This window comes from Amblyomma americanum, chromosome 1, assembly GCF_052857255.1.
Source record: "Amblyomma americanum isolate KBUSLIRL-KWMA chromosome 1, ASM5285725v1, whole genome shotgun sequence".
Taxonomy (NCBI): domain Eukaryota; kingdom Metazoa; phylum Arthropoda; class Arachnida; order Ixodida; family Ixodidae; genus Amblyomma; species Amblyomma americanum.
The window spans coordinates 216325788-216342536 of record NC_135497.1 but is presented as its reverse complement, the minus strand read 5'-3'; the positions used below and the strand labels follow the sequence as shown (position 1 = coordinate 216342536).

General features: G+C 49.5%; 1 protein-coding gene across 5 annotated transcripts in view; it reads right to left on the bottom strand.

Moving 5' to 3' along the window:
- LOC144114616 (stomatin-like) overlaps positions 1-16234 on the bottom strand; it is a 50999-nt gene extending 34765 nt beyond the window's left edge. For 2 of the 5 annotated variants that reach the window (XM_077648470.1, XM_077648469.1), the window contains exons 1-2: positions 15737-16071; positions 558-664 (exon numbers count right to left, since the gene is read on the bottom strand). In XM_077648470.1, coding sequence (XP_077504596.1) covers positions 558-664; positions 15737-15869 — 240 coding nt within the window. In that variant the 5' untranslated portion in view covers positions 15870-16071. Of the gene's footprint in view, positions 1-557; positions 665-6612; positions 6820-15736 lie in introns of those variants that run through there. The other 3 variants (XM_077648471.1, XM_077648473.1, XM_077648472.1) reach the window with 3 other exon arrangements.
- Between the last annotated feature and the right edge of the window lie 515 nt (positions 16235-16749).

Sequence of the window (16749 nt, the reverse complement as noted above, 5' to 3'; positions counted from 1 at the left end):
GAACACATAACGTGGTCCTAACAACACAACAAAAATTATTGTGGGACTATAAAAAAAGCGCGAAAAATAAAGTGTCCCTGCCCGTGCTACTAAGTATAACGGGCTTTCTACCAACAAAACAGCCACACTTTCTCCCTACCCCACTCGCCACATGAGAAGAACGTCTGACCATGCAGCGCATAGCGAGAACAACAGGTGTCCCTGGTCTGGCGGGCGTTCCAGGCAGTCATCATCCATCGAATCCTGCAACTGAGCACCCCATCCAAAAGCTGCTAATCGCATCTGATAATAAAGTTATCTCTCTTTGTTTCCGTGATCAGCAGCAGAACGCCAAAGCCACTGAGACACGACGACGGGTGAATCCGCTCCTCTGAGAAATAAATATCTAGACATCAGATAGACTACTCTCGTACTGCACGCTTGGTTTTACCCGGAGATATTAGCCATTTCTGTATAGGCGGCAGTGTTAATGAGCATTGAATTTAATGTGCCCGCTAACATTCCTGGACCACCGCCACAGCTATATGTAAAAGGATCACGGATCCGCATGCACGTACCTTGATGCACATCAACAAAGAGAGCGGGAACGTCACGATGATAAAAAATATGGATATGGCCGTGAGGAGGAATGTGCAGACGCCATTGCTGCCTGTTTCCACGTGGGCTGCGGGAGACAAAAGGATAAAATGGTGTGAGTGAGCGATAACACCTTTAACGATGCCTTAAAACAGGCCGGATCGCACGTGCTTTTTAAGACGCCGAGGGGGGTGGAGGCGGGGGGAGGGGGGCGGAATGTTGGCTACTGTATATATGGAGTAAAAATCCCAGCGACTCCGCGGAAAATAAAAAATATCAGTCGAGATTAACGCAAAGAACTTTTACCGATACCCATCACAATTAACAAGGCACCACACTGTTGCAGTCAGTAGCCAACATAAACATAATAGCAGCGTAGCGGACGAAACTATGAGTAAGCAGAAAATGTTTTATGTGTAGCAAAGCAAAATGCGGAAGAGATTTGTTATGTTTGTTGGCAGATCTCTTCCAGGTTTTATGATTTATTCCAGTAGTTTCGGATTACGAACGACGAACCCCAAGTGACATAAGCATAAACGTGCGCGACGGTGGGGGAAGGGGGAGGGGAGGGGGGAAGCGATGAGCCGTGGCCCTCGCACGGATGTGCGCAAGCTTACGGACGCATCTGTTAGGTTTTGCCATAGCGCACTACTATGTTTCGTTGTCGCGGCGCTGCAGAGGCGCCGTTCTTCTGACACCTTGCATCCCGTACTCGGTGTCGAAAGGAGAGATCAACGCCTGCTAGCGGCGAACGAGGAAAGTAGACTCCCATTTATTTAGCTCCACCACGGACATATGACACGCACAGACAATACAAGAGCACAAGACCCCCGCGGCCACCGATCGGCTTCTGCCTGTCACGGCGATGCGCGCATGAAGGAGTCCCCAGCACATCGCCCCTTTTCCTGCCCCCATGGCGACACCTTACACTTCTAGCGATAATTAGTTTTGCGACAAACAGCACAAGCATTTCGCGACTCAACATTGTCGAACACGGAATAGCCGAAAATTTGGTTTTCACACCTCGATTCCAAAATAACCGGTTTCGCCATGGGTGACCAGGCTAGGACACCTCCAGAATCTTCAGACTGACCGGTGAGAACTCCAAAACGCGCACTGTTGCGAAGGAATGCTTTAATAAATACTTCATTCGCCGTCACATAGTCATGTTCGAAAGTGCGCGTTTCAACACTCGGGTACAATACGAGGCAGAGTCTGGCGAAGAATTCGCATCAGCTCTTCACGCTCTCTCCAAGCATTGCGAGTACGGCAGTCCGAGTACGGCACAAAGAGTTTGTCCGGCATCGTTTAGTCGCCGGAATCAGAGGCAAGCAGCTGTCACCGAAACTGCAACTCGATCCAGATCTGACACAATAGAAAGCCCTAGGCTCAACGCAACAGGTCCAAACGATGAGACAGCAACAGTCAGGGCTGAATCCTGCCAGCGTAGACGCCGTCGACCGACGCAGGCCACAGCAGCGCGGCGGTGAACGGTCCCAGAATCCGACAGCAAAGACTAGCGGATAGCGCAACTTCTGTGGCGCAGACGCCCATTCGGGGTAGGTGTGTCCGGCCTGGGCTAAAAAGTGCTACAAGCGTGACAACTAGGGACATTTTGGCAAGGTTTGCCGTAGGAAGGCATCGCTTTCGCCGAAACAGGTACGCGTGTCGGCAGTCAGGGAGGAAACAGGAAACATTTTTCTTGCTACTGTAAAAAGCATAGATGTAAGGCACCTCGTATGTTTTTGCAATGGTAACCGCATAAGGGACACCCCTGTCCGCAGGCCATAAACTCTCCGAGGGTTCATCCCCGATTATTGCTTCTCCTACTGCAGTACGATTTTGCCGGCACCGTTTCCAGGCATTCAAACAAAGCTCGCAGCGGAACTCGGATCACTGTGCTAGGCAAGTTCGTCGCAGAAATCAGAGTTACGTCGTCAGCCCGCTCAGGGACGCGCTGCTAGGTTTACCAGCACACTTTGGACTTGGAGCAGTTTCTATGTAGTATGTATGCGTAGCACACCAACAAAATCCAATAGGGCAGCAGCGCCTCCCGCCAAAGACCGACCGGAGCAGCACGCTCGACGTTGTAATCGATAAATTTATTATTATGTAAAGCGAAATTCAGGCAGTGACTGCCGCCGGTCGCATCGCACCACTCCATTTTTAGATGTTGAGCGAAAAATGAGCATGAGCCGAAATAAAGTATGTAAATAAATTCAGATAGAGCCCCTTTTAGTCCTCAAGTTAAGTCAGGCACAAAAAAATTACCTTTTAGAACAGCGGACAAGAGAAAAAAAGCTTCCCAAAAGTATCTGCCAGACAGGCGAAACGCGCAGATATACATCGCCTAGCAGCAATAAACACCAATTAGAAAAGCAAACAAATGCCCACTTAGCAAAAAAGGCACAAGAAAACTGACGAAAGGGGAAACATGTAAAAATTGGCGGTGGTTGAGCTCTGGTTAAACCTGGAGTGACGCGATAGCTACAGCTGGCCGAGTGGAACTTGGTCACGTGACCAACCACGTGATCTGCAGTGGCACCGCGACGTCGGCAGCTGCTCCGCACCAAGTGACCAACCACGTGACAGCGTGGCGGCGCCGCCACGCTGAAGGCTCGAAATGCTACCGTAATGTAGCTATCGCTGCAAAACATGTGGGCCTAGTACCACCATCTTTTAAGATAATCACTGCAGCACCTTAAAGCTGTCTTTTCCGGTCGCTGCAGGGCCCAAGCAAATGACGCTTGACCAGGCAATCTACCGTCGACCTCACGTCATCCTTTTGTGACTCATATTGAGAGGTGCACGTAAGAACATGCAGAACGGTGGAGCGACCGTTGTTAGGGCAGCTCGATGAATCCTGTATAATAAGCTCTTCATGGGGAGGGGGGGTGCTATCAATCTTAATCGATGAATGGGGAAGTTTTTATCAAGGCTGGTCAATGAATACATCGGAAACTGTAAAAGAGGTCCTATGCTGAACTGACGACTGTTCACCAAACGTCCGCCAAAGCGCAACTCAGCGCTCAGTTCTTATCATTCATTTTATCTTTTCTTCCACGATATTTACCGGCACCGAAAAAGCCGCCTGTAACTCAATGGAGGGCGAGCCACACTTAGCAAGGCGCGCCTCTACAGACCAATACATTTAGTTCATCACTGCGAGCGTGGTCGCAGGCCCCGTAGCGTAGCACACATAGGTCACTTTTCCTGCCCTCACTGAAGGCTATGCTTTTTCAGGGTATCACGATGCCCCGGGACCTTTTCAGCGTCTCCTTTGAAAGTACGCCTTTTATCTTATAAACAACACTTTGGCGGCAGGCCTATATTGGCGAGGCGGCCTGATAACGGTGTGTCACAATGTCTGAGCCCGGCACCACTTTCATGGTTACGAGACACGCGAGGTATTCTCGGTTTCAGCGCTTTAACATGGCCAAGATATTGGATACCGTGGCTATTTTCAAAGCACAATGCCGGTGGCTCGCTCTCGTAACTTCGTATCGATGCCCCCAAACAAGTTTTCGTGGATCGTTTGCTAAGTTTTTTTTTCCTATTTTGAACATTCTGTGCGTGTCAGCCCGGTCGCAGTGCAGGCGGTTGCAGGTGCTTTCGCACCGTAAATTCATTCCCTGTATTTTGCTGCTTTTTCTCGTTTTTTTTTATTCTCTGTTCGGGAAAAACCATGCCCGGTGTCCTTAAAAGAGCATCAGTTGCTAATCGAAGTTGCGCCCTCACCGAAAAAAAAAGTTCCCGCAACATAAAATTTCTTTAGCGCCCCACAAGTATACACTGCCTGTGTGATGGTAACGGTGCTCCGATAAAAAAAAATGCTTCTTCACATATAGGCATCAGAACGCTGAGGATTATAACCGAAGACACTCTCACGCAGAGCACTAAGCAATACTGTCCTTATCTGTACGGAAGCCCTGGCAGAAAAAAATACAGTGACTCAATGTTTACCGCGCCTTTCCGCAAAAAAAAAAAGCGTCAATTTAGGGTCTTTCTAAATAACTTGCTTCACAAGCTCCTGCAAGTAGCGCGAACTGCACCCGTCTACTTGTTTTTCTACGCGCTACTTTTTTTTACTAATTCTGCTTCTCCTCTGAATCACTCGCCACACACCTCTGGAAAAAGAAGCGAAAGCGACAGCTTCTAAACCGCAGCCTGCCGTTTGTCGACGCCGGTTCACCGCAAGAGCACCCGCACCGGATGGGCTGTTGGCAGTTGATTGCCTCTTGCCTCGTTAGCACGGCTTCGTAGAGACAAACAATTAAAGCTTGCGGGCGCTACTTTGCCTGCGCTACGCAAAAAAAAAAGAACGACAGCTCTTAACGGGGTGCTGTCGGGGGTTCTGGCCTTAAAATTACGATACGCTATGCACAGACAGAGAAAAAAAAAAAGATTTCCGGGCCCAGCATGTGTAAACGCCAAAACAAAGCTGGAATACCAACAAAAGGAACTCTTTCCTCAGACCAAACTTCCCCTTTCACTCTGGAACGGCGAAGAGTGTCTTCTTCTGCTCCAGGTTTTTACGAATGCATTCCTGCTTTCACACAAAGTAATGCGTCCATATAGCATCGAACGAATGGAGGCGATTGTGTGGCGGATATATTATGTTTGAAATCTTGCTCATCTGTACCTATAACGGTACATAGAAATGATTCAAGAGATCAGAAATGCGTTTCATAGATCTCGAGCTGGCTTGCGTTGGGTGGCAGTGTCTAACTTGACGTCAGCTACCACGCATTTAAAACCTGGCGCAGAGAGAGAACCAGACTTCATCAATAAATAAATTTAGATCGTCTTTTACACGAAAATTCAAAAAGGGGATTCTATACGGTATCTCACATTACTGCCTGTTCTGAAAAATTTTCCGGCATATAATGAATGCATTTTGTAAAATAAAACCACTGCAACAAAACATTAGTTACAGCCATTAATTAAACTATTTTTTGTTTGTGGAAGAAGAGTGAGTGCAGTGCGTCCACTAACAACAAACGCTCGTCGCAGTGAACAACGCACACCACTATTGCGCTCGTGTTGACCGGGTTTTCCAAAGGGGAGACAGGATACGGCATCAAGCCACCACCAAAACAGATAGACTCTCCTCACTGGGAAATGCGATGATATCATGGTGATATCATGGATATCATGATATGACTGCCTAGCTGCCATATGCGTGACAGGCGTCTACCATCCAAAAGTCATTGTATCAGCTGCATGTAAAACGGTTACAGACAGCCATCATGGAAAAAAATTAAGCCGCTGTAACAGACTGAATTCACTCCGACAAACGGGTAATGTGAACTGAGACTGAACGTCTTATCAAGAACATGCGGACACCCAAATGTCTGGGATATAAGAATCGAGAGGAAAGGTGGTGATACTCCTTGATCAGAAGCAAAGGCCTCTTCCTGTGAGCCACGATGACGGTACGTGACCCCAGAGTGATCTAATTCTTATCAATACTTGCAGTAACCGTTAGAAATGGGCCCACACGAGAAGAATTCAGCTCAGCGCGCACTAATCTAATCCGCTGCTTCGTGTAGACGTCAGGCGGGGCGCATAAAACGCCGAGAAACGTCCCTGCTTGTCGGCGCTGTGCCCCACATTGTCAGCCAAACTATACCGTCGACCGCAGTCCCTGCACACGGTGACCTCTAGAAGCGTGGAGGATTATATCTGCAACAGGACTCTTTGTAGCGCGGCATGTCATGATTCCAATCCTACGTCTTGGGATAAATGGTGCGGCAGTTCATTTTGAGCCCACTGTGGCTGCAAAACTCTATATAAACTCGCGCGCACATCTCTAAACCGTGAGCGACCAGCCAGTTACCCTCAAATCCCTTCTGTCCATCTGTTCGAAATAAAGCACACATCATTTGCCCTCTCCCTCTCTCTCTAACACAATCCTCGCGCTCCTGCTGAGTACGAGCGCGCGGAAAACGCCACTGCACAGTCGCTACCCTCGTGAGGACAGAGAACGCTCCGCTACCTAGACGTCGTGATAGGCGTTCAGGAAGATGTGCTCACCCAGGACGCCTCACAAGAGAAGACCCACGGGTGTTCCCTGAGTTTAGGCGGTCTCGCGTGGGGAACCGCAGCCGAGCGCGCGTACGAGACAAAACAGGGTGGCGGAGCGGGGGCCACGGCTGGGTGGATCTCGGCCCTGCAGTCAGGCGCGGCGGACGCACACGTGGCGCACGACGCACATACGCGCGCGAGCGAGACGGCGAACGCGCCACTCAAGCAGTCCACGTCGCCCGACGAAGCGGCGGCCGCGATAAAGGCGGCCGAGCGGGCTCTATGTTTAGAGCCACGAGGACCGCGAACAAGTCGGTCGGGAGACAAATGAGTCGCTCCTTCCTTGCGCCCGGCCAGGAGTCAGAGACCCCAAACAGGACAATGAGACATATTCGACGCAATGGCACGGGCTGACCGGTAATTGCCGCCCAGACGCATGGAAAATTCAATGTCCACTCAGCCAATGACAGTTCACCTACCAGTCGGTGATTTTCGCGTTGCCATACGCTGATTTTCAATGAGCACTAAGTCGACGGACATGACACTCATTGGTAGTTCGCCAATGACCTTTGATATTCTAAGGGCTGCTGTGAGCAAGCTCGCACTCATTGCGCATAGAATAATAATAATAATTGGTTTTGGGGGGAAGGAAATGGCGCAGTATCTGTCTCATATATCGTTGGACACCTGAACCGCGCCGTAAGGGAAGGGATAAAGGAGGGATTGAAAGAAGAAATGAAGAGATAGTTGCCGTAGTGAAGGGCTCCGGCATAATTTTGACCACCTGGGAATCTTTAACGTGCACTGACATCGCACAGCACACGGGCGCCTTACAAAATAAACAGATTATAATCACACCTAATTGCAGTCTTTGTCTGCTCGATGTTAAACTAATTTTTTTGTGTAGCGAAAACGACCGGTCGAAGGTTATCAGATGCGAAAAAACCTTCACTATTTTCTACCATGAATTTGTATTAACGTTAAGGAAGGCTCCGTACGCCACCCTGTGGTACACCACAGCACGTGGGACGATTAGACGACAGGTTGCCCTTAAGACTGTGGGGGCACCGCACAAAACCCACCACCAAAATTTCAGACCAAGGCACCCAATGCAGGTCATTGTTTAAGGTTCACGCTGCCACGAACAAAACACCGCTCGTTGTATTTCAACTTCGTGAAGACCATCTGCTCTCTCTGTGCCTTTCTCCGCTCACGAACTTCCAACGGCGTTTGCATATTTACTATTCTCACACAACACGTATTGGCACGATGTTTCCGCAGTTTATTTTTTGATGCATGCAGTGTAAGCGCTTACACTACACATTAGAACCCCCGAAAGCAAAAGATTGGACAGCCGTCGCCGTAGCTCAGTTGGTACAGCATCGGACGCGAAATTAGGAGGTCATGTGTTCGAATCCCACCGGTGGTATGTGGTTGTTTTTTCTTCTGATAAATCTCTCATTGATAAAAAGTACAAAAATTAATTAAAAAACACATTCCCTATGCTCCTTGGTTTCGATGACTGTTGGCTTCCGTCATTTATGCGATAACGAGCACCTCTTTCCATTGTCTTGTCTGTTAAGCCTAAAGCATGTACATGCGCATTATTTAAATAACGCCATCTTGTTGAGCCACCAAACAAAAAAAATCGCCAGTCGCTTAATTACTCTTCCACACATATCAACACAGCAGAACTCGCAAGCGCAAAGCATGAGAAGGTTGCATGATCTTCAGCAATTTAAATAAAGTTTACATCAACAAACTAGTTTGTCCAACAACTTTATGATAGAGTGGCCACAATTTCTAAAGAAAATTTCACATCATTTCATGCAGTTTAACCAGAAAAAAAATATTTTCTGCCACAATTCTTGTTCTTGTTTTATGTGTATAAAACAACATCTAAACTACAAGCTATACTACATCAGGCTTGCCAATGGAGCCCCAAAAAAGACCTTAGAACTGTGAGGAGGACTTTCTGAAATTGCTGTCACCATTCGCAACGTTTCCCTTCGTGTGTTTGCGTTCTTGCTGCGTGAAAGGTTAGGAAAAGAATTTTCATGACAACTAAGTAGTCAGTTGTTGCGGCAATAATTTACTTTCCGGAGCACTCACTTGCTCATGTTCTTTTCTCTTGGGTGATGTTGCGAACAACGGCCACTAATTGCATTTTTGCCCCCACAACGGGCGCCTATCCAGCACACACTATATATGGACTCCAACGGCACGTCATAAACACAGTTCGACCAGACCTAAACAAAGCTGGAGGAGTCAGCCTACTGTGCGCTAAACAACGAAGCCACCTACTATATTTGGAGTGAGTCAGCGCGCACACGTAAACAAATGGGGTAACCACAGAAAGTAAGAGTCGAGATGCCGGCAGCGAACTGATCGCGAACTTCACGAAAGGTGAACATCGCAGTCCATTTTGTGCAGTTGTAGTTCCCCGTAAAGGCTATCAGGGAACACGACGGTAGGGATCTGGCCGCAGCCATTCTGCTACGTTGTATCGAGTGGTCAATGCAGCGATGGATCTAAGAGAGGTGCGCGATCACGCTTCCCGGCGCAGTCCACTCTTCGGAGCTTTCGCTAGCTTATAAAATATGTAGATTGTACACTAATATACTAGTATTGCAAGATGAGCGAAAAAGCTTATCCAGGCTTCTACAAACCTTCGGCTTCGGCAATCATTCTATCTGCACATTCAAGATTTTCTCGTAAAGGTGCCCCGGATATGTTTGTGCTCAGAATTAGCCTGATGCACAAGATACCGTAGGCGGTCAGCAACAGTTACTCGTGCCGTAAAAAAAAAGGGATACAGTGCACATGTGGCATGAGTACACCGTGTAAAAAGAAAAGGAAATGCACAGAGGCCGAGAATAAATGCGTTCAAAAAGAGTGACAACTCAAAAATTGCGATGTGCACAGTGACTGGCATAATCATCAAGAACGGTAAAAACACGCGCGAAAAGACTTGAACGCCGGGACTTTGTGTTTAATCAAGCTAGACACAAGCGCTGTAAGCGCTTCACGGTGCCTTCTTTTGCTGCGAATGCCACCATGCGGCGAGTTTCAGCGAACAAAAATCTCTCCAGTCGTAAACGCGATGGCTCTAACGTAAAGGTGGCGCTCTGACGGGACCGGAAGCAAAAGTGATCACAGCTGGGGTGTTGTTGCCTCTCAGTTCTGGTCGCGTCGCGGTCCCGTTTCAGGGTGACGACAAACAACAACTGGCCTATCTTCGCACTCTGGTCTCTTGCTCAAGCGCTGCACAGAACTGCATACGCTCGGCTAGCTTTCCCCGGTTGCCAGTGATGGGGAAAGTGCAGGAAGGGGCGCCGCGTGTTTTGTGACCAGCATCCGCAGGCGCAGGAAGGCACGTTCGCATTACGCCCTTCACCGACACGTGCAAGCGTACACGCGAGTGTCACGCCCATCGGTAAAACAAGGGAACAGTGCGTGCAGAGTCATAGGATGGAGTATCGCAGGCAACAGGCGCATCAGTAGCTGTCCTGTTTTGACGCCGCTAACAAACTGCGCTTCGTGAACACCAGCAGCCAAGAGGCCAAAACGGCGGTGCGTGTTAGGATCAGCGCTCCTTATGCACAACTTGAAAGTAAAACGTACTCACACGCATTCTACATTTTAATGTCGTATCTGAAAGCAAAGTAGGGAAAAGGTAAGCGATTTCGTAGATCCTCAACTACACCGACGGCAGTCTCTGGAATACCCTACAAAACTGCCCGTCGGTTCCTGCACGCTGTTCTGTATTCTCCTAGTGCATGTATCGTTGCATGGTGGTACATGCCGTCATCGTAGACGCCCGATGCATCACAGTGCAGCTTACTATTTGTGGTGCTTAACGAGAACGCGATATGCATTGGTGCAGAAAGATTTTCTTTATATATATATATATATATATATATATATATATATATATATATATATATATATATATATATATATATATATATATATATATATATATATATATATATATATATATATATATATATATATATATATATAAACAATGACCTAATGCACATTATGTGAAGCAACAACAGTCATAAGGCGAATCTTTAAGTGATCGTAGTGGCTATATAAATCAGTTCCTCTTCTGCGTTTGAGCATAATGCTTGTCTACATAACCACTGGTATATTTCGCGAAGTGAAACTACCTTTCAGAAATGTGAAACTAGAGCTACAGCCACACGATAGGCGCTGTTGATATTCGCAAGCACGACGCATTTTGGCACCATAAATGCAGCTCATCCAAACACCATCACAACTTGCATGTTACTGCTTCCAGGGTGTGTCCCAAAATTAAGGAAAGAGTGCAGCCTTCGTAGGGCAGAAAGTTGTAGGCAGTAAGTACCGTCAAAAAAATTGTATCGTCTGAGCCAGCGAAAAAATCAGCACAGGAAGCTCGCATCTGTCAGCAACCGGTGAGTCGTATACGTTCTTCCCCTGAGGCACCTGTGATGGAATTCTAAGTATGAACTGTCGCGTGACTCCATCAGCTGTTTCAGTGACGCCGAAAGCGGGTTACTGTTTTTTTTTTTTGCTCGGTGTAGCGCTAACGAGACGGTCAGTCTGCGCAGGACTGCTGCTAATGAAGATACGTTCCCCTCACAGCTACCACGCACCGACCCAGTTCGACTCTACTTGACAGGCTGAACACGGCGCAGAATGTGGTAGCACAAAACACACACACAGGACAGGAAAGCCGCTGTCCTGTGTGGTTTGTCCTGGAAGAAACCATCTAACAAATGCGACCTGGCTGTACGGCTTATTAGTTCCAGCGAGCTACAGCAAGGCACTCTACAGCACAGTCCCGTAGAACATTGACCATACACACTACTGGAATGGACTCAGAACGCTTTCCACCATCTGGACCAAGGTCTGTATGTTTAGCCAGCAATCTCTTTTCTTATCGCTTTTGGACAGCAAACGCATGTGCAGTCATGGATAAAATATTACGAAATTCGGTTGCCTTAAAAAAAAAACGTTGTCGCTGTGCTTCCCCGGTAAACAAACAGTTGGCATTCGTTGCAGAGTCTGGACCACACATGTCCCCACATGATCCCAGGCTTTCCAGTCAACTGGTTGGCCTGGCAGCGCAGAAATAGTATTTTGTTTTCGTGAACCCGCATTCCGTTAATTTTTTTTTTTCCATGACTGCACGTCGTCCAAAGAGCAAGCAGAAGCGGACAACGCCACTTCAGCCTGCACCCTCACCACCGACGTTGGGCATCTTCCTCGGGATGTGTCTGCGGGAGCGGGCCACCGTGCAGAGGAAATTCCAGAAGACAGCCACAGTGCACACCAGGAGCGGCAATACGAGCATCCAACGCGTCCCTCTCAGCGCTTTCAAAGCGCGCCGCTGAACTGTCCATGCCTGCTCTCGCCGAAGCCAAAACTGCATGAAATATGCGTGCACGCGGTGTTTACACTATGTTTAGCAACGCTGCCGCACGCAGTTCCACCTAGGAGGATCTTACAAAGCATTTTTCTCTCTTTGTTATTTCGGGGGACGCGAGGAGTGCAGTGATACGCGAGACTCAAGGCCGACCTTATGCACCCAGATTGGCCCAAACTCGCATGCGGCCGAGCAGCACGCGATCATGTTTGCTCAGCAGGATCCGTCAGAAACGCCCCTGTGCCAGCGGCGGGTCGATTACCAAGACCCCCTACATGGCCGATGCATGTAGAAGAGGGAAACTATGCCCCCACGACAGAGCCTACTATATATATTCATCACCCTTGTGTCACTCGTGTCAACTAAGCACAGTAGTGCAGTATCCACGACCCCTGTATGCTGATACTGGGAGAAGATTTTGTTGGGTCCTTTTTCCCTTTGCGTTTTGGCGCATTGTTTGCGGCAGCGAATATACGAGGACGATATGAGCACAGCACTGCCATCGCTTGGTTGATGCGCTTGATCGTCAGACACTGAAAAATGCAAGGGCCCTAAGGAATACCAAAAAAAAATTTTCCAAGCTGTTTTCAAAGTAACTGCCTGTGACAGAAAATCGTGACCCGCACTGCAAAGAGGGACCGCACCATGCTGTACGTTCTGCTTAGTTCAGAGTACAAACCAAGACACAAAAATTTCACGTACAGGAGTTTTTTTTTTTTCTCTCTCAAAAATATACACGCCACAGGTTTTGCTTCCGGGCTGCGTAGGGGGGCTCCTGTAGGACCCTTAGGATTGCTGTGCTCATGTTCGAAAAGCGGTAGCTTCCACACGCTCTGGTTCAAGCGCTAATATCAAAAGTTGGTGGTATCGCTTCGTCCAGAGTGTTCGTGTGTTCCTTCCGCTTAGCCCTGTCCACTTTTGCAAGTTAGCGCATTTCGAACATAAAATTAAATGTCAAGTAGCCCCTAGACCTATAGCTATTTTGATTTCTAAGGCCTGCAGAGGTCAGGTCGACAGTCTCTCACACGTTCGTGACATTTGCAGCTCTGAATGGCGCTGATAACGAGGTGTGCTGCACAACCAAACAACAAACTACGGGTAACCGGTATATTTTTGACAAAGGCAGCGCATCTTCACCGTTTTTGTTCTTGTCATTGTACAGCAACTGAAAATACAGCAAGAAAAATTTGGCCAGCAACTTTTAAAAACAGCTCTCTTAAAGAAGCCACTTCCTGTTCTAAAAACGGCACAGCTGCGATATTACGTTGGCAGTAGTAGCTGAAAGACAGCGAATAGAAAAAAAAACAGAAACAGAGAGCGACACTTAGAAAACGTTTCACACGCAAATGCGTGCCCTAACTGCCCGGCGTCCGTACTGAGCAAAACTGATGATGATGATGATGATGATGATGATGATGATGATGATGATGATGATGATGATGATGATGATGATGAAAAATATTTATGGCGCAAAGGCATCTATGGCCGAAGAGCGCCATGACACAAGGTATTTTTCTTTTTCTCAAGGTGGGGTCAAGGACCCATTTCCCAAGCATTTCACCCTAAATAAGCCGAGCACCAGACCAGGGGAAAGCTTGTAACCATTGTGTCACCGGTGGGTACCCGGCGGCACTGGGGATCGAACCCCGCACCTCCCACATGCGAGGCGGATGACTGAGAAAAACTATCTCAGGCCCTAAAGCATTGGTAACTAAGTACTCTTACACACCGAGACAGCGGGATATAAGGACATTACGAACGCCAGCAGACGTGCATAACAGCAGACTGGGCGTGATAATATGCATACAGTCGGCACAAAAAGTTGCTGGTGCGCGGGTGCGCGGCAAAAATATTTATCGGCGCCTTCACGCAAGGCAATTGCCTAAAATGCAAGTGTTGTGGGACATGTTTTCTCTATTAGTTGGAAGCAGTGCCAGGTGACTGTCATAAAGCAACGCTACAGTATTTGTTTTTATTCTCCCCGCACACCCGCTCCTCGTAAACTTTTGATTCCGGCTGCATATTGTATGTAGAATAAGATATGTGTGTTTCTGTTTCCTGTAGATTCGAGTCCGTCATTTGAGCATCTGAAGCATTGGTATTCTATTTATCGAGGTCATATAAACAATCAGCAGAACGAAATCACGAAACGTCAGCTGCTTCGTGCTTTAACGTTTGCCCAGTACAACCAGCGCGTATAATGGGGCAGAACTGTGAGCTGGACGATGCCTTGTAGCATGCGCCTTCTACTACTTCTGGCTGTGAATGTAGCCAGCCAAATGTCAGAAATAAGGATCGCGTATACCGTGGTGTCTTTCTCTTTTCCTTTCCTTTTTCCTGCTGGCCGGCGACAAACCGACCTCTGCTGCGTTCCCAAAAACGTATGCGAAGAGAATCGAAGTAGGCGACATTTAGGCTCCGCGATGAAAGCCTCTGATCGTCGTCGCACGCTCCCTGCATGGTCTTCGTAGCTTCGCAAGGCCACAGGCACGCACTGTGCGTACGGGCCGGAGACGCGCGACGAGGTCGAAAATAAGAAACCAAGTGACAACGAGCGGCGCATATATAGGGCTAACGCTCCGCGCACATGGGGAGATAGCGTGAAAGACGAGCAAGGATAAAGTGTGATTCAGAGAGTGGTGGGAAAGAGATGAGGCGGCGCGCTAGCGGAGAGGCCGGCAGCCGCAGACGGCCGTAAACAAGCTCAAGCAGACGACAATCGGCCGGCGCCGCGGGTCGTCGGCAGCACGTTCTGTCCCACGCCAATTCTGCCCGCCCGCCCGCCCGCCCGCCCGCCAGTCCGCCCGCACGACTGCAAGCGGGGGCGGCTCATGGCTGCGCTACGGTGTTTCTTCACAGTTATTTTTTTTTTTAATCCACCGTTAAGCACGCTCCGGCTTGGCGGCTAGTTCGACCGGTTCCTTCGTCATCGGCACGCGAGATTTCGTTGCCGGGAGGCCCACCCAGCAAAGCCGAAATCGCGCGTGCCGGGGGCCTACTCTTTCGTGTGACCCGCCGCGTAGCGAAACCGCGTGTTCGATGCACGGGCGAAGCAGCCAGCGTGGGACGAGGAAACGGGACAACGCACTCACTCGTGTCGCACGCTTGCCGGCCGCTTGCCTCATGTTCCTTCGCGCGAAAATTAAGTCGCGATCGGCGTCAACGCGATCTGCTAACACGTTAACTACACCAATGACATTCAAATGAAAATAAACGAGGAACGAAAATAAACCACGCGGCAGTGGCGATAGATGCGTGTTTGCGTTCCCAACGTGCGGCGGTTTCATAAACGAGCGTAAACAAGCGAGTGGTGGCGGAAAAACGGAGTGAAAAAAAAAAAAAAACACGCCGCGGTAGCGCAAGGGGTCGCTAGCGCGGAGTTAGCGCTGACGACGAAGGCGCAACAAGTGCAAAGAGCGGCAGACAGCACCGCAGCGCAGGGGAAAGCCGCGCCCCTACACGTGCTCACGACGCGCGCTTGCTTGCGCTATATTTTTTCTCCTAAGAAGCAGGTGCGCAATGTAAAGCGGAGTTATAAAAAATAAGCCGGGAAGACTTCCAAGTCCTGAGTCGGCATAGCGTCGTCATAGCCGTCGTCTATGAATAGTCACCACCGATGAGGTCGTGAGGGCCCAGACCAGGGGCGCGGGGTGCCGACCCGGGATAAAAACGGAGGGACAAAACAGAAGCTTCAGAGCTTGCGCGGCCACTCACCCTCGGTGCGGTATCCCGTATTGTGATCCTTGTCCATGTCGCCGGCTTCCAGGTCGGACAGCAGATGTGATGCACCTTCGCCGGAGCTCGCTTTGGCCCCTCTGACGCCGACTCCGGTGCCCTCTTGTGACATGGAGAGACCTCGGATACGCTACCTCTTCGTGCACAGTTCTCTTCCCTTAACAGTGCGACGCGGTGGGGGGAAGGCGGGTAACGAGCCTTTTGTTTTACTGCTCCTCTATCTGAGCGTCACGGGGTGCAAGCTCGCGTGTTTTTGCGCGAGTGCCAACTCTGCCTCCGCCGCCGCCACTGGCACAGAGTCCGCGTCGAGGAGAGAGTGAGCGAGCGAGCGGGACGAGATAGAGCGAGCGGTGCAGGATGCATGGGGCGCGATGCTGGGGAAAGCGGCGGGGAAAATCTAGCGCCAGCAGCCGTGCAGAGAACGCTTCGGTAGGCCGACCGAGCCTCTTTCAGCCTCTGCCGCTCTCACTCTTCTACGTCACTTCCTTCGATGTACCGAGACACGGCTCGACTGTTTTGCCAGCGTGCCCCCTCTCTCCATTTCCAACCTACGCCCTCACCTCAAACCTCTCCCGCCCTCCGCTGAAGCCGTAGAGTGTAGAGGTGCCTATTCAGATCGCCCGGGCGCCCGGGCTAACGGCGACGAGTGGCTTCGCTAGCTTTCCGTCCTCCTCGCCTTCCTCATTCTCATCCTTTATATAACGATTATGACCCGTCACCCGTTGTAAGATTTTTACTTTTCGTCTCTCTCTTTCTTCCAGACGGGCGTGTCACCCTTTGCCGCCTTTGGTTGGTTGCCGCGAGCGTGTGTTCTTTTTCTCCGTGGAGCAATAAAGCGCCGGTGGCAGTCGCGTGCCCGCAGCCCGCATTTGACCTAAAGGAGAGAACACGTGCGGGCGTGCGGCGACGGGCACTTGTTGAGCGTCTCGCTCGCTCGCCGACCAAGTGCGCCCTGCTCGGAGAGAGCGAAGGGGGAGAATGAAAGATGCGGA